Source organism: Gopherus evgoodei, chromosome 2, assembly GCF_007399415.2.
Source record: "Gopherus evgoodei ecotype Sinaloan lineage chromosome 2, rGopEvg1_v1.p, whole genome shotgun sequence".
Taxonomy (NCBI): Eukaryota; Metazoa; Chordata; order Testudines; family Testudinidae; genus Gopherus; species Gopherus evgoodei.
The window spans coordinates 192857293-192884926 of NC_044323.1; the positions used below are offsets into that span (position 1 = coordinate 192857293).

The 27634-nt window shown below is 41.0% G+C and overlaps 1 protein-coding gene across 3 annotated transcripts in view; it reads left to right on the forward strand.

The window, feature by feature from the left end:
• ZNF516 (zinc finger protein 516) overlaps positions 1–27634 on the forward strand; it is a 140882-nt gene that overhangs the window by 104668 nt on the left and 8580 nt on the right. For all 3 annotated transcript variants that reach the window (XM_030552623.1, XM_030552622.1, XM_030552621.1), the window contains 2 exons: positions 18681–20162; positions 27400–27504. In XM_030552623.1, the coding sequence (XP_030408483.1) occupies positions 18681–20162; positions 27400–27504 (1587 nt within the window). The remainder of the gene's footprint in view (positions 1–18680; positions 20163–27399; positions 27505–27634) is intronic.

Consider the following 27634-nt stretch of genomic DNA (forward strand, 5'->3'; position numbering starts at 1 on the left):
TGTGTGTGCAACTTCCATTGACTTGTATTCGTGTATTTTACTGTGGAATATGTTAAGATGAATCTGGAAGATATTGTACATTCCTTCTAATTTCTACTTGTGGGCCAAAGCTTGATTTCTGTCAGTTACAGTTTCCAAAGAAACTGGGACCACACACAATGCAAATTGAAAGACTGTGGTTTGGTTTATAAATTGTGAACAGGTGCCATCTAGTGATATTTTGAGTAAATGCAATGTATAGTGGGCATGCTGAGGACAGCTGTTCTCCAAATGAATGCCAGCATCTTATTGTATTACATTCTAAACAAAGACCATTTATATTATCAAGTGTTCCTTGTCCGGAACATTATAAACATTTAGCAGTTCTAAAAAGTTTCAAAACAGTTGAAGAAATGCTTTGCCTTTAAAAACTGGGGCTAGTTGTTAACATTGTATGTGGAAGTTTTTAAACAAAATCATACTGTTTCAATACAGACTTATAATTTATTAGGTTGGAAAAAAGCTCTTAAAAGGTCACTTATTACTGCTCTCTTTGAAAGATTTCATTGTTCCCCACAGCTGTATGTAGAACTGTCAAACCTATCCTTATATCACAAGCACCCAGTTTAAAGGATGACACATGGTATTGTAATGGAGTTTGTACATTGTTAACCTAATGCATTGACCCTGTGTTGATTAACTACAGCCAGTGCAACGTTTGGAAACAACAGAGATTCTATATTCATATTGAGAGGCACCCATAGTAGTGGAAACTCAAATGGGAAAAATACTGGCATATGATACCCAATCCTTCACTTCTTACTTGAAAAAGACTCTCACTGACTTTCAGGAAGTGATGTCAGTGGTTGTTTTGCCTGAGTAAGGATAACAGGAGCTGGCCCATGGGCTAAAGTTCCCAACTTGCTCTAACTCTTTTTTTGATTTATTTTAAAAAAAGTTTAAAGGGCTAGGATCAGCACCAGAAGCCAATAAAAACCCATGTGCAAGGCCTCCAAGGAGGAAAGCCTGAAAGGTGGACGGTTCTCACAAGAGTATAGGAGTTAGCTTTGTTCAAAAACTCTGTAGTTCTGGATGGGGAAGGGACATGGTCAAGGCAGCTGGTTGGTTGATTCATTGCACTCCCCAGATGATTGAACACACATCCCACAGTGGCCTCTAGCTACAGAGCTTCTGTGGAACCTAAAGCTATTTCTCTCTACCACCACGAATGGAAACCACCACCTGTCTGTCCTCCTTCAGAATGAACCCTTCCTGGGATCAGGTGACTCGGTGATGTGTAATTAAAATGTTGGCAAATCAGATCCACAAGTTTCCTTTACAGTGTTGTTAATCATGTCTTTTGTTTTTTATGCTTCGTTTTGTTTTTACATAACAGAAGCTACTTTAATGCTTCTTCAGTGCTGGGCCATTGCCTGTGGGAGGAAAATCCATGTATTTCTTATGAGCATGTCTGCAGAAGTTGTAGGAAGGATGGATTTACAAAACTCAGGTGATCTAGTTGAGGAATCTAGTACTAAATCATCATGGCTGTCAACTTCGGTATCTTAAGCCTCTATTTCTCTCCCATCAAAGAGCACACACTAACACATTCCTGGTTGCTTTTATGATTTAAAAAAACTATACAAACATGTATAATGGCCATGGAAATAAGAGATTTTATTTGTATGTACTGCAGTGTCATGATATATATACTTGACAAATTATATTATAACTGTGCTATTTGGAAACTCTGTGGTTTTTAGAATGTGTTTGTGACAGGATAGAGTCCACTTGTGTTGCAGATGGACTGAGAGATTTGGACTGTAAAACTTGAAATCATTTAATTACATGTTAGACCCTGACTTCATGTGGAAGAAGTACACTAGATTTGATTACAATGCTGTGACATACATAACTTAATTTGTGAAGATATGTAACCTCATTAACCTACAGATAGTCAGGCCTGCTTACTCTGAGTCACTTTAGAAGCCACATTTTTATGTTGATTAAAGAAAAAAATCCGATTACCAAGTCAGTTTGTTTACAGTTCATGTTATAAAGATTACTTACCACCTAAACCTTACATAGCCAGACAAGCAGATAAACAAAACACAGATTAAACAGGTCTGAAGGAATATACTTAATGTGAATCTGTGTGCACCTATGTATGAAAAGATTTAAAAAAATTTTATTGATACTGACATTGCCTCATGTCCATCACTACAAAAGAACCTTTTCCTACTCTTCTTCCTTCTATCATACCCTGATTGATGGGAGAAAAGCGGTGTAACTACTTACCTTTTCAGTTTTGGAAGATCTATTCCATGTATAGCAACTGTGTTTTCCTCACTGATGACATTTGAAAATCTGAATTATATGGGCCTATTTCTTAGGCTTGCTCTTTTTTAGGCCTTTCCCTGGTTGTGTTGACATCAGTGGGGTTTTGCCAGTGGGAGCAGTCTGATGCCTCAAATGTGATTTTTTTTTTTTTTTGGTACGTTATGTGTTGAAGTACACCTACCTCGATATAACGCTGTCCTCAGGAGCCAAAAAATCTTACTGCGTTATATGGAACTTGCTTTGATCCACCGGAGTGCGCAGACCAGGCCCCACCCCCCTGAGCACTGCTTTACCGCGTTATATCCGAATTCGTGTTATATTGGGTCACGTTATATTGGGGTGGAGGTGTATGTTGACAACTAGAGTCTATGCCTTAAGACTGATGCAAGCAACCAAAAGGGGTCTGCTTTCTGTAGTACATCATTTTCTTTTTTGGTAGCATTAATTGTGGTCACTCTCCATTTTTCCTTAGAGTTTTGCACGTTTAAAACAACTCAAAGCAGCATCCGCAAGTATTACAGCTCTTGAGGTGAGAGGTCAAAACATAGATAATGTTTGCTACAATCCTCCTCCTCCTGTGCCCCTTCTCAAAAACAAAAAAGGTGAGGAGAAAGGAGAAATCCAAGCCACTTTCCAGCTCCTCTGGATATGTTTTTGTCTATTTTTTTAAAAAGGAGAACTGCCAAACTAAACCAGCCTGTGGCAGTGTTTTTCAGCATTTCCTTTGCTTCTCCCGCACTTAAAGCTTAAGCCTTGTTACTAATTGGAATACTTGGGAAAATTCCTGAATTCGCTGTGCAGTAGTTCAAATACTGAAAGTTTTACAGTATTAACAACAATCCTTTATCTCTTCCTACAGTGGTGAGTCGTAGAACTAATTATGACTCACTGCTGAGCTGTAGAATTAATATTTCATTGTATATAAAACTTATTTTAAACATGATATATTGCTACCAACCTTTCCAAATTGCTAAGAACTTGGGAGCTTTCAGTAAGTCAATAAATTCAGTTTCTCACAAGCATTAAAATTCACCCTTCAATTTGAAAGAAAAATTACCTCAAAATAAAACTTTAAAAGTGCAGTTCACCCCAAAATAATCCCCTCCTCTTGCTTTCTTGTTCATGGAGGATTCTTGTAGATTCTAGGATTCTTTGTTCATTAGCTCTTAAAGGGGATTACTGAAGTTGCCAGTAAATGGCTAATGTCTTTGGTGATCTCAGTCAGGCTGTCACAGAGTTGTTTCATGCTTGGGCTGAAAGGCCCATTGACTTTTTTAGAAACGCCACACATAGTTATTGTTGTTGTTTCCTCTGTTCTTATACAAAGGAGCAAGGGAGGACGCAGGAAAGAAAGGAAAGGAAATGCAGTTTTACCTAGTATTTAATCAGCCAATGGAATTTACTGGCATACAAGCTCATCAGGATGAATACTGTGGCTGGAGACAGAGCCTTTTACCTCTAGGCAACTGGTTCAAAGGCCTAAGTCAATGGTGGCTTAAAGTTACCCAGTGAAGGTTTTCTGTGGCCTATGTGCAATTAGTTTGGTTCGAATTCAGTTCCTAGTGGATGGCTGTTGCCATTACCACAATGGATACTTAAAGGCACCCTATTTGGCAGCCTTAGCAGAGAGGCCAAAGTCTTGTGTTTGTAGCCACTTCCTCTCAGATCTCCCCATTTTCCACATTGTTCCCCTTCAGTCCATCCAAAAGACAGCTGCTAAAATAAATTTTTCATCCATCCACCACCTCATCTGTCAGACTGCCTGTGAATCCTTCCTCTGGCTCCCTGTTACCTGCTGTATCTGGTTTAAACTTCACAGCCTCACCTTCAGAGTTCAGCTCAGCTCTGCCCAGGCTGCACCTTGGATCTTGTTTCTTACCTTGTCCCGCTGATCCCTTTGTTTCTCCAGTGATGACATCCTAACCATCCCATTGTTTCTTCTGATGTGTCTTTGCTCATTCATTCTGTGCTCCGTGGAATCCCAATGTGCTTGTCACTGCCTGCCTTCTCATTCAAATTCTTCTAAAGACTAGCTTCTTCTGTGAGGCCTGCAAACATTGAGCCGCATCAAGCAACTGCCTTCTCTATCTCAGCGTTACAAAACTGGGGAACAGCTGTCAGCAATAAGACTTTTAGAAAACGTAACATTCCATGTTAACACTTTGCTCTGGTGTTACTATGCCTTCCTTAGACTATAGGGCAGGGGTTCTCAAACTGGGGGTCAGGATTCCTCGGAGTCATGAGGTTACTACAGGGGGGATCATGAGCTGTCAGCCCTCACCCCAGACTCCACTTTGCATCCAGCATTTATAATGGTGTTAAATATACTAAAATGTGTTTTTAATTTATAAGGGGGGGTCAGACTCAGAGGCTTGCTAAGTGAAAGGGGTTACCGGTACAAAAGTTTGAGCATCACTGCCATAGGGTATGTCCACACTGCAGTCAGAGGCGAGATTGCAGCATGTGTAGACATACCTGAGCTGTCTTTGATTAGCTAGCTCTTAGCGTGGCAGCATGGGTTAGGTACTCAAGTACATACCCAGGGTCCTAGGCCTGTGCTGCCGCAGCTTCACTGCTATTGTTATTCAGCTAGCTAGATCTAGCTATGATTGCCCTATAGGCATACCCAGTGAGTGCCTCAGGGGCAGGATCTGTATTAGTTTGCTTAATGCTGTACAAGACACAAGACACAAACAATTCTTAACAAATAGTAACACAAATTTAGTCAGCATGCAGCCTGAAATACAGCTTTGACACCTATTGGTTCTTCTTGCTCAAAGTTGAGATACATTTGGTGAGGCTGTGTGGAATGTCTGTGTTGTCTCATGGATAAAGGACTTGTTTTTCCAGGTTTCTTAACCCGGCATCTTTCACCAACACCAAGCTCACTTACATCCTATTTTGTATAAGTTTGGGCTGTATTATGCTCTATGCAGGAAAAATGTGTGCATGACCATGACCCAGGAAGCTTGACACTGTCTTCAGTAGGGATAGCTCAGCCCATAGGGTCCTAAAAGCAAAAATGTAGAAAATTGTAGTTTGAATTCTCCCCTACTTCTTGCCTCATCTTCTGTTTCTGGGCTTCAAGGTTTTCTTTTTTCTCCTCTTTGGCCAGGGATTTGGCTCCTTTTTAGTGTGGTTACTGACCTCCCCATTCCCATTCTTTAGTATTTCTTGACTCATTCTTCCAATTGCTGCCATGCTTTTGCTCTTTGGAGACTCACTTAGAGCTACCTGAAGGACTTAAATTTTTAGAGATGCTTTTTAACATGAATTGTCATTTCATCTTATTGCTTTGATCCTCTTCAGTCATTACACTCCATCATGGTGCTGCATTGACTGTGGATATGATCCTCTGTCCTAAAATGGCTATTATGTCTTGTACCCCTTGGAGCCTACAACCAGTATTGCTCTTGCTTGTTATATTTGTCTCCAAAAGTCTGCCATCCTTGCTATCCACCAGCTGCCCTGTCATGGTTCTGGCTGCCTTGGTTCCTTTCCTGTCAAAGCCCCTTATTTCCAGCCAGAAAAGAAGCAGAAATAATGGTCTTGAGACCCTTTGGCAGCATGCCTTCTCCTTCCCTCTAAAGTGGTTTAGTTTGGTCAGTTCTATAATGCCCTTGGCTTCTGGTAGCAAGAATTAAGCATTTTATCAGTCTTTCCACACTTCTGGCTTGGAAAGCCTCATTAATTTAATAATACACCTCTACCCTGATATAACGCTGTCCTCAGGAGCCATAAAATCTTACTGTGTTATAGGTGAAACCGCATTATATCGAACTTGCTTTGGTCCAGTGGAGTGCGCATCTCCCCTCCCCCCGGAGCACTGCTTTACCACGTTATGTCCGAAATTCATGTTATATCGGGTAGAGGTGTACATTGTAAGAAAGGAGAACAGGTGGTGGTGAAGTAGCCAAGATTTTGGCATGTCTGAGTGTTGGCACCAAGAAGATTTACCAGTGTTTGGTTCTCTATTTGGAGTGCGTACACAGGCAGGCTGCACTTGTTAAAACAAAAATTGAGTCATCATTTTCCATCTCCACTGTAAACATTTTTTATGCATCTACACAAACTGGATTTTTCTTTCCATGCCTGAATTATAAAACCAAACCAAATCCCGCCGCTAATTTAGTTGTGCATCCTGCTGTGTTATTGATCCTATGCCCTTTCATTCTCCTCCTTATTTGCACCAAAGCAAATGAGCAGGGCCAAACACAAAGGCATACCTAGCTGCTGCACAATGGAGAAGTATTGTGCTTAGGTTTGGGACCAGCTTCATGATTTTATATGGTATTTCTGGTAGCTGTGGAATTGCCTCTAAACTGTATTAGGATCAGATTGCTGTGGTCTTGCCTAATCACTTTTATTTTTAAAGGGCATTAACTTATTTGCCTGACCATGTGGTATATTGATACCCTGCACATGTTCTTACAGTGTCTGTGATCAATGTCAGGCAATGTCAGGTCATACAATTTTCATTTGTCTAGCAAAATATCTAAAAGTATATTTGTATTTGTGATGTATATATGTAGTCCTACTGTATCTCTGTTTTGCCCACGGTTGTTATATTTATTGTTTACTTGTTAAGCACCTTCACTGGGCTCAGCACTGTGCAAGAGATAGGAGAAATGGTTCATGCCATGGGGAGCTTACAGTTTATATTGACAATGTGCCTCAGCTCTGACCTGGAGGGACACATCTAAGGGTGAGATGTAGTTAAGATTCCATACTCATTGAGTCCTTGAGCTCTTTCCTGAGATGTCAACAAAGATGTCAGTTAGTATCAGCTGTAGTGGTGGTTTCTGCCCTGAGTTTACTCTAGGGATCAAGGAAGGCTGGTCTGAAGTTAAGGCCCAGGACTAAAAGTCAGGAATCTTGGTGGACAAGTCACTTAATCTCTCTGTGCCTCACTTTTCACCATGTGTCACCTAGTGCAACTGAGAGGGCACTGTTGGTGAGGTGCTCCCATACTATAATAGTAAGTCATAGATATTTCTATCAATAAATACACAGATCACTCAGCTGCTGCCACATGACCCTAGACTAGTGGCAGAGTTGAAAGGGCTGGTATCTCATTGCCAGTTCTCTGAGACATCCATTTCCCCAACTACATGGATTTTCTAAGCATCATGGTTTAAAAACATAAGTGAAGGAATGGACATAGCTGCTCCATAAAAATAAACACATAGAGATCCCTGCACTCTATGGGGGCAGTGTAGCCAGCTGTGGCCACCTCACCATTCAACCAGAGTAACACACTCAGCTATAACTAATTAACATAAAACTCTACCCAGCCTCTCTGCTGGGCACAGTGCCAGCAATTTCTAGGACACAGAACCCCAGAACACACTACTTTGAAAATGGGAGGCTCTGGGACATTGGTTCTCAACCTATTTACCATTTTGGGCCCCATCCAATACTACCTTTATGGCCCTGAGAGTGTTACATGGGTCACAGCTTAGTACTGATTAGGTTGAGAACCACTGCTCTGGGGCCTCAGCACAAAGATTGCCAGACTGGAGGAGGCCCTTTGGATGGGTCTTTGAAGGTGACGGTAATAGGGAAGCTATTATGTAGGGGGAGAGTAGAGCTTACTGTATGTAGGGTTTCTCCTGAAAGCCTCTGGAATTTTGTCTTTGGAAGTCTGAAAGGTCAGTCCCCTAGATAGCTTAGTAAAATATTGCATAAGGAAATGTATATACAAATATCCATCAACACACACAGTCAACACCATATCCATTTCTTTACTCCTCCTGGTACCTTGGCATCATCCTCTCTCTTCAGCTTGCTGAATTTTACACCCATGTTTAATTGCAAAGTGGGTGTAAAATTCTTTACAAACAATCTTATTATGCCTGAAAAGCAGATCAGCCTGGTACCATTTATGTCAACAGTTAATTGTGCCACAACATTGGATGCCAGTTTCAGGATCCTTTTACAAAGGTGACCTGTTAAGTGTGACATAACTAAAGTGTTATGTCTATGCAGAGTAATCTGTAGTCTTACTGAGCTAGGGAATACCTTGTGGAAGGGGTTCTTTTGTATGGTGTAATATAACTGATCTCATTTTACCTTAGAATGGCAAGTTTGAATTAAATATTTGTTATCAATGTTTTCCAATCAGTTCTGAGGCCTTTGAGATTTTTCCAAGATGCAAGCCTCATACAGCTAGTATCTCTGAAAAAAAAATCTCCATGTGCAGTCTAGAATTGAACAAACTTTATTGAATTAGTCTGCTGGTTGCCTGTTCATGTTTTCTGCTGCCCAGATTGTAAGAGCTCAGTAGGTTTTGTTTTCACAAGCAGCAGGTGTCCTCCCAGACAATGCTGGAGTGATTAGTCAGATTCAGAATCAAAAACGTTATGAGTTGTGAATTCCGTTGGCATTTTCTCATTCATCTTGTGGAATGTTTCACAGTTCTGTTGAGAAAGTGAAGTGAACAATATAATGGGTCGTTTAGCCATTCATGTACTGGGGCTATGGTTACCACAGAACCTGGGTAATGCAATATTTAGTGTTTGATAGCAAGAATAAAAAGTGCAGTTTGTGGGTGAAGCTTGAAGTTGCAGAGTATAAAATAATAAAATAAAACAAATGGCCCTTTAGAATAAATTTTGTGTTATCCTTCAGAGAGTGGGGGGAAATTATGAAAAAAAAAGTTCAAGAAACACAATTTGAAATAATGTGGTCCTAATAAATGTGGAATTCAGAGCTCCAAGCATCATTCATTTAATCCTCATGGCAAGTGTGATAGTACAACCTATTTTGAGATGGGAAGAGTAGAAATAAGTGTCATAAATTGTGTCATAGAAAGATTCCAAAAAGACTTCAGACTGTATTGTGCAGATAACTATTCTCTCTCCCTCCGCCCCGCCCAAGAAATGTCGATGCAAAACATGTATTTCTTTTTTCTCTATACCTGTAGAAGCATTGGTTTTCTTTGTCCAGGCCCTTTACAAGAAGTATTCAGGTTAAAGTGGCCAGTAATTTTCATGTCTTCTTGAACTGATGTTTTCAATCATGAGATTAAAAAGTAAATAAGAAGTCAGTTCAGGAAATCTAATGAGTAAACAGTCCAAGGTAGCACTGGAGACCATAAACAATCAGTAAAACAAGAATTAAAAGGCAGCAAGTTTGCAGGAATATGCTCAAGAATAATATTATCCTAATGTGTTTATTCTGAGAAATATAAAAGAAATGTACCCATTACCCATGTCTCCACATTTGCTACAAATAAAAACACTTGTATTTTAACTAATCTTTGGCTGTAACAAAAACTAAAAAACATTCTTCAAATTCTCAACTACTGTAGTAAAACACAGAGGCAACATCCCCAACCGGTAGCCCCAGCTAGAGATAAATCAATGAAATATAATAAGGAAAAGCCAGTATGATGTAAAATAGATAGTCCTTCTTCACAACTAGATAATCAGGGAATATGTAGCTGAGTAGAGAACAGTTGGAACTTGTTCTTAGGTTCCTGAGCTCTGAATCCTCAGAGTGTTATTTCAGTTTACATTGCCGTCACTCCGTGAAAAGGAATGCATTAGTGAGTCAAGTGTGCTGAAGCAGACTGACCAAACTGTGTATCAGTAAAGGCCTGAATCTCAAGAACTATGGTCAATATATGCAGTATAAAGACTTAACCGCCAAAAAAGTTAGCCATTAAGTGTCACTTCCAAAATTAGTGTCACTTCCAGAAGGAAGTGAGGGTAGGTGAGGAGTTGGTTAACCCCGTCTCTTGTACAGCTCAATACTACCCTATTAATTGCTAGTACAGTCATTCCAGCAGTGCGTGAGGACTCCGGTTTAGTCCTTGTAAGTCTGTGTCCCTATATAAGGATAAGTCCAAACTTTGCCCCCGTAAAGGGTCAGTTGCCTCTTACGTGGCTAGGAATGGCACTGTGGTGCCCTACCTCAGTTTCCCCTCTTTGGGGCTCTATAAATAAACTCCACCAGTCCAGAGTCCTTAAAACATTTCCCTTATGGTCTAATTTATTTATGTAATCATTTATATGTTATTCATAACAACGTTTAGTCATGGGGCTTCTCCCCTTCACCTAGAAAAGAGTCCTTTTCTCTCCTAGGCCCCTCCCCAGGCTTCCCACCTGGAGTCTTTTCTCCCCTGGCAGCTCAGTCAATCCTGGGGATTCTCCCCTTTTCTCAGGAGAAAGATCCAAGCCTTCTAGCTTCACTCTGGTTCTACCCTGCTTTTGACAGGATGCTCCTGGCCTTACCTGGCTGGAGTCTTTTAGTCCCAGAATTCTCAGAGTCTCCTGCAGGCTTCTGTTTTCCGCAGCCTAAGTCCTGCCCACTGGGATTGGCACCAGGCTCAACAGCAGCTGTCCCTCATTGCAGTAGTCCGGGAGCATGCAAAACACTAGGGCTGGTGCTTGCCCCAGTGGGCGGGGCTGGGGGCGGTATAGCTATGCTGAAGAAGCTGCCCACATGGGATGCTGGCTCTTGCAAGTGGTGGCCAGATGTGTGGCTGCTTTTACTGCTGCCATTCCCGGTAGAGCCCTGCAGCTCCTTGGATGTCCACTTTATATCCATGGATATAAATTTGGTATCTGCACAGGGCTCTACTGGTAATAGATGTCTGTCTGACTACACTTTGGCCACAACTGGATAAGATATTTGGGTCCAAAAAACTTACTTTGAAATCGCACAACTTCAGCAACCTACACCTTTTACTGTTGGAAGCAATCGAGTAGTCCAAGTTCAAAAGTTGGCCTAGCAGTTGATTATTAAAGAGAATCCGAAAAAGTGAAGAGCAGTTCTGGAAGCACGTCTAAAAGAGTTTATAAGTATTTTTGAAGTTTTAGCAGCATCTCAACAACAAGGAATAGGGGTTATATTTATGCAAATTAAACACACATGCGCACATATGGTGTTTTTGAAATACATTACCTCTTAGAGTTTTAAAAAAAAATGTAATAATTCTGAGGAGAAAACTTATGTCACTGTTTGAAGTTACAATTTTCCCTTGCAAACTGTCCTATATTTTGTTTTGGAAATGAGAGGCCATTGTATTTAAGCTCAAGTAGATATTGAGTAGGCCTTTTTTTTTTTTTTACATCACTATAGCTTTTTTCCTCTCAGTACCATGATGTCTCGTTCTCTTTTTCCTGTGCCTTCCCTGGCCCTAGAGAAAGAAGATACGAAAGAAAAGCCACATTTTGCATTCTACCTAGTGCAATACTGTCTCCCACCCCCCTACCAGTATGCTAGAGAGGGCTGTGGTCTGATATCATTGCTAGAAAGACAAGTGAGGTACTGAGGAGCTGACTCTTCTGCTTCTGCCCACTCACTAATAATGGTTGCATTTAAGCTCTGAAAGAGAGGATAGCAAAGGAGAGGTTAGAGATGGTACCAACAGGAAGAGAAGGCAGATACTCTGCAGGTGGAACAGCACCCTCTGCAACAGGGAACAAATTTACGTAAGAAAACACATCCCTGATGACAACCTAGTCAAACCTGCGGGACAAACCTACTGCTAAGCAGGATCATGGGACCCAAATGGCAGATTGTCTTATGCTCTATAAAAAAGCAAGTCTGACGATGTATTGGGCAAATATGCATGAAAAGATCAGAATTAGTCTATACCTGTTTTAGCATCTGTCTCCAATGCAGTTCTGGTCCGTGGATATTAGCCTTTTAAGATTTTTGACTTGTTTTGCAGAGAGTTGGGAAAGGCCTAGCAGGCCATCCAGTCTATCTGCCTGCCTAATCTGTTAGTATATCCCCTTTTAACCATCAGTTAGCCAAGCTATATGTACTTAACTCTTTTAATCTTTCTTCTTAAGTCCTTTCCCCCAGCCCTCTAATTATTTTGTTGTGGTTCTCTGAACTCCCTCCAGATTGTCAGTATTTTCCTAGTAGACTGCTGTCCAGTACTGTGTACAATATTCCATGTACAGTAACCAGAGTGATGTAAAAAAGGATAATTGTGCCATCCTGTCCCAAGATGTGATGCATCTGTGTTTGCAGCCCAAAATTGTCTTCACTTTTTTGCTGCCATATCCCATTCTATTATATTATACTTAGGGGAATACAATGAGCCCATCACCATGATATCTAAATGTTGGGGTAATGCGTTAAGCAACATTACTAAATTGTCGCATGCAGCACCTTCTGCCTAGGGGGAAAATATTTTTTGTGCTTGTATCAGATGCTGTTATTTGCGAAGGCTAGGCTGAAGAAATGTGTATTACAAACTCATGTCTAAGTTGGGGTCCACTATTACATCTACCTTTTTCAGCATCAGTGCTTTCCAGATTTGTCCCTTCCACTGGCCATCTGGTTTTTGAGGAATTTTCCCTCACATGTCTTAGCTTGCATTTTTTTTCTGAGATGAATCTCATTTTATTAATTTCAGCCAATGTTTTAATTCTCTCTCAGTCCATTGCTTTATTTCCCTGTTTGCATTGGTTTTTACAACCGATTTTTAAAACAATTTACTGAGGGTTGTGGTGGATTCTCCATCACTGCCAGTTTTTAAAGCCAATATTGGATGTTTTCCTAAAAGATCTACTCTTGGAATTAATATGGTGAAGTTCTATGGCCTGTGTTATACAACTGGTCAGACTAGATGATCGCAGTGGTCCCTTCTGGCTTTGGAAACTAAGAATCGATTAAAAAAATGGATGTAACCTGAAAATTTAATTTAACATATTGTTTAGTTCCACTTCTGGATACCTGGCCTTTTATCATTATCATTTGTCTTCAGCCAAATTTCAAAGTATGTGATAGTGTTCATATCCAAGTGAGACTCTGTATCAGATGCTTTACTAAAATCTAAATACATTACATATACCTCTTTTCCTTCATCTCCAAATTTTGAAATGCTATCCAAAAAAGCAGTCAAATTTATCTAACTAGTTCAGTTCTTTAGAAACACGTGCTTCATAGTGATCGTGGTTTCATTATCTTCAGATTTTTAGCCTGGTTTTGGAGGCATTTTACAAGAAACCCTATGAGTTAAAACAGATGTACAACTCATTCTGAATTTTGGTTTGGTGGGGGGCAGAGTTAGGGAGGGAATAAGGTGTCTGTGTGTCTGATTTCCATCTACTTGTGTAGGATGCATAATGGAGCACAGGCAATGGCAATTATAAATGATATATTCCTGGAGAACTATTCTAATCCCAGAGTGTTCTTATATTGCTAGACCTTGAATTCCCATAAAGATAAGTGTTTCATGCATTCCTGCTTTACTCTCCAGTGGTCTGTGATGTCATCAATATTTAAAATTGTGCCTAAGCTGAGGGCATGAGATAATATCTGCAGCCACCTACCAGCTGCTCCATACAGAATTCTTCCTCTCTGGTTGCTGGCCAGCTAACAATGACAGACAAAACTGTATCACTGGTGTGATGCTTTGTAGTGCAAAAAGTCCTTTTAGGTACAGCAGATGAGATAGTTCAAGTTTAACTAAGAAAGAATGACTTAAGATAAAAATGAGAGAGAGTTTGGTGGAGGGAAAAAAGAAAAAGAAGAACTGCTATGCCAAGAAATGTTTCTATGGCAAATGTGAAATATAGTCCCTCAGGATCATCCCAAAGGCATCCCATTCATGGCTCTTTGCTTCAACCAGGCCATAATAAAATCTCAAACATTTCTTGTGACAGTTACGCCTGTGTTGCACTGACTAAAGTAGTATTTTATACCAGTGATTTAAGGAGATAGTTAGTATCCTGTTTCAGTTGAGGCGGAGGACTGGGGAGCAGGCAAAAATATTGAATTTTTGTTTTACAGCTGTTACTAGATCAAATACTGTCTTCTATATACCTATGTACAGAGGAAGAATAGGCCATGACTCACTTCTGATTGGTTACATGTGTTTGCAGGGTTGCAGTTTAATCTGAATATTAGTAGCTGAAGAGCCGGTGAGAAGTAGTCTGGGGATTAGAACAATGGCACAGCTGTGTTTTGCTTCACACCGACCTGAAGTATCATTTGGACCTACATGTGAATAGTGGCAAAACATTGTCTATATATATTGTATCCAAAAAGAAGCTACGAGGACCAGTTGAATGCAATGCTTTGTACTCATCTTGAAAAAGATCATACATCATAAAGCAGTGTGGGCTGGCATGCCTTGTTTTACCTCTGCATAATAAACCCCTGGAGCTCATTGGCACAACATATTATTGAGGCCAAGAGCTTAGCAGCATTTAAAAAAAATGTAGACAGTTATATGAATAACAATATTCACAGTTTTATTAGGGTTAAAATGGATGAGTGATATGAATCCTCCTGCTTCCAGGCACAGACCATCCTCTAGCTGTCTGGGATCAGGAAGAAATTTTACCAATAGGTAGAGTATTCTGTAATTGTCCACTATGGGTTTTTTTTTTGCATCTTCTTCTTAAGCTGCTTTTACCAGTCAATGCCAGAGAAAGGATTCTGGATCAGACAAGCCATGACTATGATGTGATATGCCAGTTACAAGGGTCCTAAAAATAAGCTTTGTCCTGGATTTTTCATAGTTATACTTGATTTTCAGGCTTAAAAAATAATCAGACTCCTCCTTTCTGGTTCTCTCTCTTATAAACACACACCTTTTCTTTTTCTGTATCTCCTTTTGTGGTTTTTTTGCTCCTTGCCTGTGCACTTTCCTGATCATCTCTCCCATGACAATGCCAAATAAGCAGGCCTTCTCTGATTGTCAGTGATTGATGGCAAGAGTGGCTTCCTGGAGTACTGAAATTTTCATGTCAAGCAAAGTGTCGTCTTCTGAATGGGATGTATTCAAAGGCTGGTGAACACTGAACTGTGGGTTCAGGTGAGCTGACCTAGTTTGCAGGATTATAGAGACATCTTGTGAGTTAGTGGGATTCTTTTAGCGAAAACATGAATAATTGGAATGTTTAGGAGAAGCTCTTCAGTGGTGTTGTGGAGCTATGACCTTTTACAGCAGCTGAGGATCTACCCCTCAGAGTCTTCTCTTTACCTCCTGGTGTACCATACTGTATGCCAAAGAATACTTCCCACCTGAGGTGCTGACCTAACAACTGTGCATTAGTTAGTGTGTAAATGATTTAATGTATATCTTCATTCTGTGCTGCAGTTCTCACCCAGGCAATCCTCTTTCCCTGGTAGCTAAGCTGCACTAGTATGGATAGAAAGATCAACAGCCTACTCCAGAGCTCTGTCATAAACAGATAGTAGGAGTTAATAGAACAGAAATACTTTATATCTCTTTTGCCTATAAAGGGTTAACAAAATCAGTGAGCTTGGCTGTCACCTGACCAGAGGACCAATCAGGGGACAGAATACTTTCAAATCTTGAGGGAGGGAAGTTTTGTGTGTGCTGTTAGTTTTTGGTGGTTGTTCACTCTGGGGGCTCAGAGGGACCAGATGTGCAACCAGGTTTCTCTCCAATCTCCCTGATACAGGTTCTTATAGATTCAAAATAGTGAGTACTAGGTAGATAAAGCGAGTTAGGTTTATGTTTGTTTTCTTTATTTGCAAATGTGTATTTGGCTAGAAGCAGTTCAAATTGGTATTTTGCTGAAAGGATTTTAATTTGTACTTGTATACTTAGGCTGGGAGGGTATTCCCAGTGTCTATAGCTGAAAGACCCTGTATCTATTCCATTTTAAATTTACAAAGGTAATTTTTACTGTCTTTCTCTCTTCAATTAAAAGTTTCTTGTTTAAGAACCTGATTGTTTTTTTATTCTGGTGTGAGACCCCAGGGGACGGGGTCTGGATTCACCAGGGAATTGGTGGGGAGAAAGGAGGGAAGGCGGAGAGAGAGGCTAATTTCTCTCTGTGTTAGGATTACTTTCTCTCTCAGGGAAAGTCTGGGAAGAGGAGAGAGAAGGAGGGGGGAAGGTGCATTTTCCTCTCTGTTTAAGATTCAAGGAGTTTGAATCACAGTGATCTTCCAGGGTAACCCAGGGAGGGGAAACCTGAGAGAGGCAATGGTGGGGGAAAGGGTTTACTTTCCTTATGGTAAGATCCAGAGGGTCTGGGTCTTGGGGTTTCCCGGACAAGGTCTTGGGGGGACCAGAGTGTACCAGGCACTGGAATTCCTGGTTGGTGGCAGCGCTACAGGTTCTAAGCTAGTAATTGAGCTTAGAGGAATTCATGCTGGTACCCCATCTTTTGGACGCTAAGGTTCAGGAGGGGGAATTATACCATGACAGCTCCCATCCCTGTATCTGTACCATTTGTTGTTAGGTGGTTTGGAAGAGCTACCTTTTCCTTTTGTTCCCAGGCTCCTTATGGTTTCCCAAGTCCAGTCCTGCATTGAGTATATCACTACTCCAAAGATAGTTCAACTCCATAACCTTTGCTGGCATAACCAGGTGTACAAGTTGTGCCAAAGTGAGATCAAATCCAAGAAATATCAGACAAGCACAGAGCTTTGCAGGAGCAATGGGCTTCTATTTCATGTATCCATTTAGCATCCTAATCTATTTCAGATTAAGTGGCAGCCAGTGTTTCCCAACTCCACAGTCCCATCGAGCAACAGTTCCACAGTTTGTCTTGAACCCCTTACTTACTGTATGTTGCTCTCAACTTGTCCATTAGGCTGGTGCAGTCTCTATTGATTATCACTACAATTGAATGTTTTATTATTTACTTTAATTTATTATTTAGCATGTTGGTCAAAGGACCTCACTATTTGGAAGCCTAAGATCTAGTTCACAAATACTGGACAGATGTGTGAAAATAACACAGATGTTCAGTGTCAAATTACATTCCTGCAGCAGTGTCTTTGTTTCAAATTATACATTTAGCTGGTTGTGTTCATGTTTTTCCTGTTTTACAGGGAGGAAGGTCTTCTGAAAGCACAAGTTTTTTTCTAGACTTCATTCCTTTGAGAATTTGAAAGAAAAATGATCTTAACAGAATGAGCATTCAACCTGTATAAGATTGCAAATTTATGGGTTATTTTTAATCTAATTACACTGAATTAACAAAAGCTTAAGACTCTTTGCCTGAATTAAAGCTGGGGCTAAATAGACTTTATTTGCAGTGAAACTTCAGCCTAAAACATACTTTTTACATTGTGCAAGTTTAGAATAATGCCTATGGCGCCAATGTTATATTAAACAACAGTGCTTGATTTTCTAAAACATTGGCTTTTATGAGTTGATGTCAGAGGATATGCAACTGTAGAACAGCTCAGTCATTCCCCATCTTCACTACTCCCCCAGTTATGGTGATCACTTTGGATTGTTGACATTTTAGATGGAACATGGTCCCCTCACACTTGCCTAACAGTGGCTCATTAACTCCATGTTAATTGAAACTGAAAGTTTGTCAGATGACTCAATTCTGTTACATGTTAAATGGATTCAGTGAAGTAAGCATTACTGCTGTGATGAAAACCTCTGTGGAATTGGTTGTGAACTGATCTGAAGGGATTCAAAGACTTTATCAGTAGCTCTTAAAGATAAGCATTTTGAGAACTATTGGAGTTTAGGAACATTGTAAGTAATCTAAATCGTACTGTTTTTCCCCTGAACTTCTATAAAATCTACCAACTATGTTCCATTTCTGAACTATATCTTAGATAAAATATTACTTTCATTGCATGTCTGAGGATGGGAGGAAGGGTGGACAAAAGGAAAGAGAAAACAGAAAACTGGAAATCCTGTTTTAGTCAGATTTTTTAGGCATCCATACCAATCAGCAAATTCAGCAATCACAAGCATTCCTAAAATTCAACACAAACATAAAACTATGTTAAAATAAAGTTGCATTTGCTTTTAAACTAACAAAAGCCAGGAAATTCAGAATTTAGGCTGTGTTTACCTCATCCTATTATACCTGGGTATTGCAAAGGTCTCTGTTAAGGGAAGGATTTATGGTATATGCTATATGTGCCGCAGTACTTATATAAGACCTTTATATGCTAGGTTTTTGTGTAGAGACGTTTTTTATGGCTGAGTTATAAACCCTTTGAAAATAGAGGCTTGTAATGAAAACAGTGACAGACCTTTAACTAGTTCAGTCTTATCTGGCTCCATTATCTTTATTTTTGTTAAAGCTTTAAATGGCTGCATATTTGTTTATCTTTCTCTCACTCTCTGAATTTTAACAAGTTTGGATTATCAAATTGTTCTTCCTTTTAAAATGTCATGAACATGCATCATTAGATAGTTTATCCAAACTTCAGAGTGATGCTTTCAAAGTAAATTGAGCTATTGTGTCTTAGTACAATGATTTTCTTGGTTTTATAATACATTTAGTTTATAGGACACTAATAACAGAATAACTTCCTAATGTTTGCACTCCCCGCCCCCACCTCTCTCTGTCTCTCTGTATCTTATTTTAATCTTGAATTTGATTTCTTGATTTTGATATAAGTTGGTAATTTTGTTTTTTGATTGTCCTGTTCAGGTAAAAAGCCATATCACTGCAGTTTTTCTGAAGAGGGGGCACCAATGGTAACATCTCAGGTAGAAGAGCTTCCTAAATTTGGAAGTGACAATGCTAGAGAAAAAGATGCCAATGAATCTAAACCAGAGCTATCAACTTTGGTATTTACCCTGGAAAACAATATCAAACGTCCCTTTCCAAAGTATGAAGTTCAGAGAAATTCTTCAAACTTAAAGATGCCAGCATTTCAACCTAGACAAGAGCTTCCTTGCTCCAGTAGTACTGCTGACTTTGCTTCAGGAGTGGGCCAGACATCTTTAGATGCGGTAGTAGACTTGAAAACCTCATTGGAAAAGCAGGCTAGTCACCCTAAAGAAAATTTCTCAGACTTGTGCAGGGAGCACCCTGTTCTTGAAAAAGGGAGAGAGGCACAAGATATGGTTCCACTAGATTTAAGTGAAAAATCAACGAGGGCAGATTCATGCAATAAGGGTTTTACCTCATCTTTGCAGGCTGATTTGATTGTCCACCTGTGTCCTTACTGCAATCATAAGACCTATTACCCTGAAGTCCTGTGGATGCACAAAAAAATTTGGCACAAAGTCAGCTGTAACTCGATGGCTCCACCATGGATTCAACAAAATGGATTCAAGAGTATAAAAAACAACTTGGTTTTTCTGGCAAGAAGTGGACGCACTGGTCCTCCTCCATCCCTTGGTGGTAAAGAATGCCCACCTTTGCCTGTTGCCAGGTTTACACGCACTCAAATACCAAGTGCGTTGCCAGGATCCAAAAGCAATTCTTCCCCTGTTGGGATGACTACAAAGCCTGGTAGTATGCATCAGTCTAAGGACAGCCATTCGTTTGGCCACGGTGGTCCACGTTCATCAGGTCTTGATGGGTACAGGCAGCCCAAATCAAACCATACCCAGGAGCAGCACAGCATAGCAGCACAACAGTCTCAACTTAAAGCTAAATATGAAGTAAACTCCAAACTGATGCAAGCGGCAAGCTTTAGCAGAAGCCTAACACCCACCCAGACAGTCGTCTCAAGGCCCACCTCACAGCCTGCCAACAGTAAACAGGTAGAGAAGTACATGATTCCCCAAGGAAGTGCTGTTTTTCACTCTTCAAGTAAGCATTGTGCATCTGACCCCATAAAAGCCAAATTCAACCCACTGCCTCAGTATCACCCTCTGTGTAAAACTGAGCAGTACAGTAAACATGAAGATCCGTCAGTGCCTCAACGGGAATCTCACACCAAGGCTGGGAATGAGATGAGGACATTGGCAAACTGCACAACAGGAGCAAGAGCGAGTCCACTAATGCAGCCTCAGCCTAGCACAGCAGGAGCTTCTCCAGCTTTACACTCCATCAAACAAGAACCAGCATCAGAGGGGCACGAGAAACGTTTGGACATTTTTTTTAAGACCTACATTCCAAAGGACCTTGCTTCGTTGTACCAAACCTGGGGTGCCAATAGCCCTGTGCTGGATCATGCAGGTAAGGCTTCTACATGCTTTTTGTTTCAGTTAATAATATTGTTTTCCCATTTTGTCCTTCTACTTGTCCTTCAGGCTACATCTACGCTATGAGCTTAGGATTGTGATGTTAGCTCTCATCTGAGCAAGCATGCTATAAATAGTAGTGTAGCTGCTGTAGAAGAGGCAGTGGCAATGGCGGCACATGCTAGCGGGCCTGATTACGTGCCCCGGTGGTTCAAGCAGGTTTGTACTGGAGTAGCTAGCATGGTGCTGCCACTGCACTGCAGCTGCACTACTGTTTATAGTTGTGCTAGCTCAGTGAGAGCTATCACGAGAATGTGTACACAAGTTGGGAATCACACCTCTCGCTCGTAGTGTACATGTAGACATAATTGATAACTCTCTTACTCAGAATATTAGCAACATTGAGTGGGTTTGAGTAGATTTCCTCATGTACAGTAGGATGGTAGATTCCCCTCCCACACACTGTGTGACATTTCTATCACAGGTCAAATGTATTTGTTTCCTCATAGAGTGTTACCAGTCCTTTGTCCCGCTGCTTCAAGTAGGCTAGAATTACATAGATATTCTGTCACACTAAGATCCTAGTGATCCGCTGGTCCTGGCACAGATCATAACTTTTCACTTTGGGCAAAATAAACATCCTCTAGGGCTTAATTCCTGATGCTGTTTTGGTTATCTTGTTCAGTTTCCTTTCCACACAGTTTTTCCAGGAACAGATAGACATACTTACACATCTTCTAAACAAAGAATCCTAAGATCTTCATTGTCCATATCTTTCAAAAGAAGACAGTCACTTGGAAAATATTACTATCTTGGGCTGTTTGTATGTGTCTAATTTTACAAAAATGTATCTGTCAATTTACTCTGACAGGAAGAGCATATGTATAAATAGCCAATTTAAAGTTCAGAGGCTAATTTGTTTTAATGTACTTTTACAAGCAGCATTAAAAAAAAGTACCGTGAATTTCCTTCCATCTGCTTCTACCCTTCCCCACCCCTCCAAAAAAACCACTTATTTTGTTTTGAAACTAATCACCAACGTCTCTCTCTGACTTCCTGCCAGATTTTGCTTGTGTCTGTGGAAACTGAAGATTTACTTTTAGGGAGGAAAAAACCCTGGAAGCAAACTTTTTTTTATAAATTTTAAGATTTTTTTTTCACTTTTCTTTCAGTAGGATCTGTGCAACATGAATCTTTCTAAAATGAATTTAACTGAAACAGAACCCCTTTGTCAGATCTTTACTATAGGAGATCAAGATTTTCACTCACGGAGCTGAAAGGAGCTGGACACATCATCTGTTAGGGGAGGAAGTAGCGTAATGCTTTCTGTTTTGTCAAGTTACAGTTGCTAGATTTTAGAAATGTAAAACCAGGACAGTTGTAGCTGGGGAAGAGGACCGTATAGAGACAGTTCTGGTGGAATGCCTGGAAGGTGTGTACATGATGATTTTAGCCGTCATGGTGTGGCTAGGGAAAGAAGACCCATACTGCTGGGTTACAGGCTTGCTGGGAGGTCTTTTGGGAGGCAGGATGGCAACATGAGTCTGCTCAAGACATGGTCCTAGACATGCACATCTTGACCAACCTGTTGTCTGTTCTGCTTAATCAATTGGTAATTAATAGTACTATCTCTCTTCGTAAAACGCTTTGAGATCTATGTATGAAAAGTGCTAGATAAGAGCTGGGTGGTGGTGGTGATGTTCTTCTTGACTGGTTGATGTTTCCTTCAGTTGGCCCCAGAGTGTAAAAAGGTTTACAAAAGCTGGCACTAAGCACCTGCTCCAGTAAAGCAGGAGGGGAACAGGGACATTCCCCGTTTCTAGGAACACATTGTCACAGTAGCTTGTTTGTGTGTCATCTATGCTCAATTTGTTGGTTAACTACAGGCTATTTTTCATTTGGCCCTCTCAGCTCATAGGGACATTTTCTAAAAAATTTCCGCTGCTACTAATGCCAATTCAGCTCTGTCAATGTTAGCAACTTTGGGTACCTTACCTCCTGGTGACTTTATTTAACATCAAGTCATGTAAGACTGCCAGGAATAGATCTGGTTGACACAATAAGCTCCTTCCCAACTATGCTAGCCAAGATGGAGAGGAACATGAGGAGCACCATGAACATGACATTAATGACTGCAGAAACCAGATGAGGCACAAAAAATATTGGGGCAGAGCCAGGCAGAGGAGGAGTTCTATAGGAAGGATTTACTTGCCGATCTACTTTTTTTTGAAGTAGGATTTTACTGTGTAAATACTGCTTTAGGGGGAGATTTTCAAAGGCACATATGGAAGTTAGGTGTACTTTGTCTTTCAATGAGAGTTGGTTGCCTAGTTCCCATTTGTGCCTTTGAAATCTCTTCCTTAACCTAGAAATGTTTGTTATGGCCAAGGTTTAGAATTTTGTGGCCTGGTTTTCTTGTATGTGGCCTTTGAACAGCTTTCTTAAGCTCATTTCATATAGAATTTGCAGGTCACTGAAGGAAGGAAGGAAGGAATTGTCTTGGCACTGTATATTTTTCAGAGGACTAAAGGTAAAACTGCTGCACATGAAAACTGCTGTTAGAATAACGTAGCAAAGCTCAGCTCAACTCTTCCCTCAATTACATGCAGTCAGTCCCAATCGAGGACAGAATTATCCCAGTGAGTCTTTATTATGCATTACACAAACAAGGCTTCAATTTTGCCAAGAGAGATTGTGTTACCGTTATGAAGAATTTAGGGTTGTTCTGCCAATTACATAGGTTGTCCCTAAGCCTCTTAATTCTGGATATTTAGTACAGTGCCTCATGCAATAGATCAGCCTTGATCATAATAGAATATTCCGTTTCAGGCATTTTGGTGTGTGTTGGAGCATGTTTGTAGCTGCATCATATTTGTAGCCTTTGCTTTTATATTTTAAATTGTCTGTATCTGCTTACATGAGACTGATGCTCAGTTCTGTTTTCTGCTAGTAGTCTGGTGTTTCTTTGATTCTTTGGAGATAAGAGTTGAAAGTACTCCTGTGGTACTAGTATTAGACATTAGGGCTTTTGCATCAAGGCCCAGATAGTTTGATTACTACTTAAGGAGAAAAGGGGTTGTTGTTTTTATTTAAGTTTGGTAAAGGTGATTTTTCTTTTTTATTCACAGGGTTATTTACAACTATCATTGTACTAGGGAGGACGTATTACAGCAGCAGGTGCACCCTTTCCCCTGGGATTCCCCTGAGACCAGCTCTGAGTGCTGGTTTCACAGGAGCTCCCATGAAAATAGCCACTTTCATTTGCATCACTTAATTTCCAGACACCTGTGGTCATCTGCCCCCCTCTTATTCAAGTATAGTTTGTCCTGAGAGATGATCTCACAGAGGCAATGTGTTGTGACAATGGTGTCCATCAAGACAAGGTGTTAAAATACCAAAAGTTTATGATCTCTCTCTGAAAGAAATCAAACAACGACAAAAATATGTGGAAGTAGTCTGGTTCTTCCATCTTTTTTTCAATAATAGCCAGAAAGCAAACCGGAAGGGGTAGAGGGAGATGCTAAATGAATTTTTAGGCTACGTATTCATGTGCAGTAGGCTAGCTGGCAGAGTTCACGCTGTGTAAGAAAAAAAATACTGCAATGGACCCTCTCTTCTAGAAGTGTCATGTTCAATAGGCAAATCACTATTTGTGCTTAAAGCAGTTTAAGCTCTAGAATCTTAGCACACAGCAGTTAGCCATCATTTAAAATGTTTTCACATATGATCTTCATTATGAGGTGAACTGATATGTTTTCTCCCCTTACTAAAATGTAAACATATCTGAGCTGGTTTCCACAGCTGGTTAGCTAAATATTATTTGTATGCAGCTAGACGTTCAAAAAACAAAACAAAAGAACCCTAGCTGTTCTGGTGCTGAGGTTGGCTAAAGCTTTAAGGCAGAGGGATGGAGCAAAGATGTAGCTAGAAATATTGAACCCAAAATAAATGTTGTCACTAGCTATGTGAGTGCACAATGTAGAAGATCTGACCCTGAAGTCCTTACTCCGGCAAAATTCCTGATTTCCTCAATAGATTGATTGAAACAGGACTTTTTACTCAATCATGACTCCTAAGATTGGGCCCAGAATGGTTAGCCAAAAGAACTTCAAGTCCTGCATTAAAACCCATTGACATCAGTGCGAGTCTTTCCATTGTTTTTCAGAAGGCTTTGGATCAGGCCTTAGTTTCTGAAGTGGCCAGGATAATAGACTGTAATTCTGGACAGGACCATTAGGATCATCTGTATCATATCCTAATGAGTGACTCCCATTGACTTTAACATGAGTGGCATGTGTGGATTGATGAGAAAATAAACCTAAATTGTTCTTTCTTGCTGTGACTGTAGTTATTGTTGGTTATTCTACAATAACACTTAGAGAGACCCCAACCAAGATCGGGGCCTATTGTCCTAGGCATCAGAAGAGCCCATTCCTGTCCCAGAGAGCTTACAGTCTGACCAGAGGAAACACGCAAAGGCTGGGAGAAAAGATATATAGTTATCTCCTTTTTACTAGTGGAGGATTGGGACACTGAAAAATTGAACATCTCCCTCAAAGCCACATAAGAAATCAGTGGCCAAACTGGGAATTGAACCAAGTCTTCTGAGTCCCAGTCCAGTGCCTTAACCATGAGATTGTCCTTCCTCTATATAAGATGTATTTTGACTTAGGGCTTGTCTACATCAGAAAGTTGCAGCGCTGGTGAGGGAGTTACAGCGCTGCAACTTTGAAGGTGTACACATCTGCAGGGCATCACCAGCGCTGCAACTCCCTGTTTGCAGCGCTGGCCGTACTCCCGTTTTGTCTCGGGTGTAGAGGATCCAGCGCTGGTGATCCAGCGCTGGTAATCCAATGTAGACACTTACCAGCGCTTTTCTTGACCTCTGTGGAAGGAGGAAGCCTCTGGTAATCAAGCTGGTCTCCTTCCCCGGCTTGCTCTCGCGTTCCCGGAACCCCGAGCAAGCAGGTCTCCTTCCCTGCGGTTTGCAGGGTGGTTCGGGGAACGCGAGAGCAAACCGCGGCGAAGCTGGTCTCCTTTCCCGGTTTGCTCTCTCGTTCCCGGAACCCCGAGCAAGCAGGTCTCCTTCCCTGCGGTTTGCAGGGTGGTTCGGGGAACGAGAGCAAACCGCGGCGAAGCTGGTCTCCTTTCCCGGTTTGCTCTCTCGTTCCCGGAACCCCGAGCAAGCAGGTCTCCTTCCCTGCGGTTTGCAGGGTGGTTCGGGGAACGCGAGAGCAAACCGCGGCGAAGCTGGTCTCCTTTCCCGGTTTGTTCTCTCGTTCCCGGAACCCCGAGCAAGCAGGTCTCCTTCCCTGCGGTTTGCAGGGTGGTTCGGGGAACGCGAGAGCAAACCGCGGCGAAGCTGGTCTCCTTTCCCGGTTTGCTCTCGCGTTCCCGGAACCCCCCTTGAAGCCGCCCAACAGCGCTGCAGTGTGGCCACATCTAACACCAGTTGCAGCGCTGGTTGCTGTAAGTGTGGCCACTCTGCAGCGCTGGCCCTATACAGCTGTACTAATACAGCTGTAACAACCAGCGCTGCAAAATTTTAGATGTAGACATGGCCTTAGTCCCAAAATGAATGGTTTAGAGAAAACAGCACTGATTTCATGGGAAACCATATCAGGGTCCCTTAAAGCACTGCTTTTAGCTTTGGTCTCCGGATTGCAGCCATAGTTACTTCTGTATTATTGGGGACAGATGCTAATAGGGTTTTTATAGTCTGTTAGCTAGAAACTAGAAAATCTGCTAGACCGCTGCTAGAAAATCTGCTTTAATCTTTCATAGATCATGGGGAAAGTCCTGTTCACTTTACTGAAATGAAACTCCCAAGGAATCAGTGGGAGTTTTGCCTAAACTTAATGCTGCTCATCTTTACTACACAGAACTTCCGCTACTGATTCTCTGGGAGTTTCATGTGAGTAATGGTGAGCAGGATTAGGCTTTGCTAAACCAGTGTGGTTCTGTATTCTCTCCCTAGAAGTGATGTGTTGGAAAGGAACATATTAGGGGGTGCTGTAATGAAGAGAGAGGAAATACTGGTACAGCAGGTCATTTGAACTAATTTTATAATGAGCCAATTATTATTAATCATCATTTACATGGTAAAACTTGAGGCCTCAACCAGGCTATACAAAGAGTGAAAGACAGCCTGGTCCCTAATCTTCTTTGCCCTTTTTTTTGTGGGCATTACACCAACTGTACACATTTTGGACATATCACCGTTTCTTGCTGTAATTGATTTAAAAGTGTAATTGTGCTTTTTTAACAATTGTCACTTTTTTGTTAGAATTTTTTTTTTCTGTGCTTTGGCCAATTAAAAAAAAAAAAAAGAGCTGAACCTTCACTGACAAACCCTTGAGAATTTGCTTTAAAAGCCCAGGCATTCCAATGGTAAATTAAACATCAATTCTTCCCTTTTGAGGAGGGCTTCTTACCAAAATAGAAAAGATGTTCAAACATTTTAAAGAAATGCCCAATAAAAGTCAAATGTGTCTTTTTTGATCAGCAGCAAAAAGACAAAGACCAGCCCTTTAAGTCAGATACTGTAAACTGACCTTTGGAAAAAAAGGAGAGGTTTGAGTAGTTTTCCACAAATGCTAATGGCCTAGAAAACATGTTTACCAAGGGCTGGTAGAAGGCTGCTGTGTTGCTACTAGCTCATAATGTCCGGAATGACACTTTCATTCACTGATGTCTTTCGTCTGTGCCTCAGAGGTCTGAGGTCAAAGTAGCACCGGCAGGCAGGTAAGCAGGGGCTAAAGGTTTGATCAGTCTGTGATGGCTCCACTCACTCTGTATTTGTCTCCAAGGTATTGCAGCCCGGGGGGGACATTCGGGCTCTGGTTCTGCTCACTTCCTATTATCCATGTGACTTGTCTCCGCCACGCTGGAGTCACTTTGATTTGCCTGATGTACTGCTTGACAAAGCTGGGTGATGGCTGAAAAGTGGATCCAGCTGCTCTGAAAAGCGCACACCTGACATGCCAGTCCTGGTGCGGGCACATCATGGGGAGCATTTTTTAATTCAATGTAATTTATGCATTCTTGCAGTCCTGTGTGTGCCTGGCCTGTCAGCCAGTGCCTAGATGAAGGCTGACAGTTGTCATCCAGGGCCTGAAGGTAGCCTCACATAATGACACATTAGACATACTAATGATGTTTTCTTCTGGCATAATGTTTTCTTCTCAACTTTCTGCTCCCCCCTCCTTTTTTCTCCCTCCTATCTACCACAGGGATGCTTAGGACACAAACACGCCAAGGAGACTATGTCTGCATAGAATGTGGAAAATGCTTTAACCAGCACAGTCACTTCCGGACTCACATGAGGTCCCACACAGGTATCTTTTCTCACCAGTTGTTTTGTTTTTTAACCCACTAACAGAATGTTGAATTTAGTTTTACCTCCCATACTAACCTAAATAATTTAAATATTTTCCAATATGCAATACCCTAGGTTTTGATTTTGAT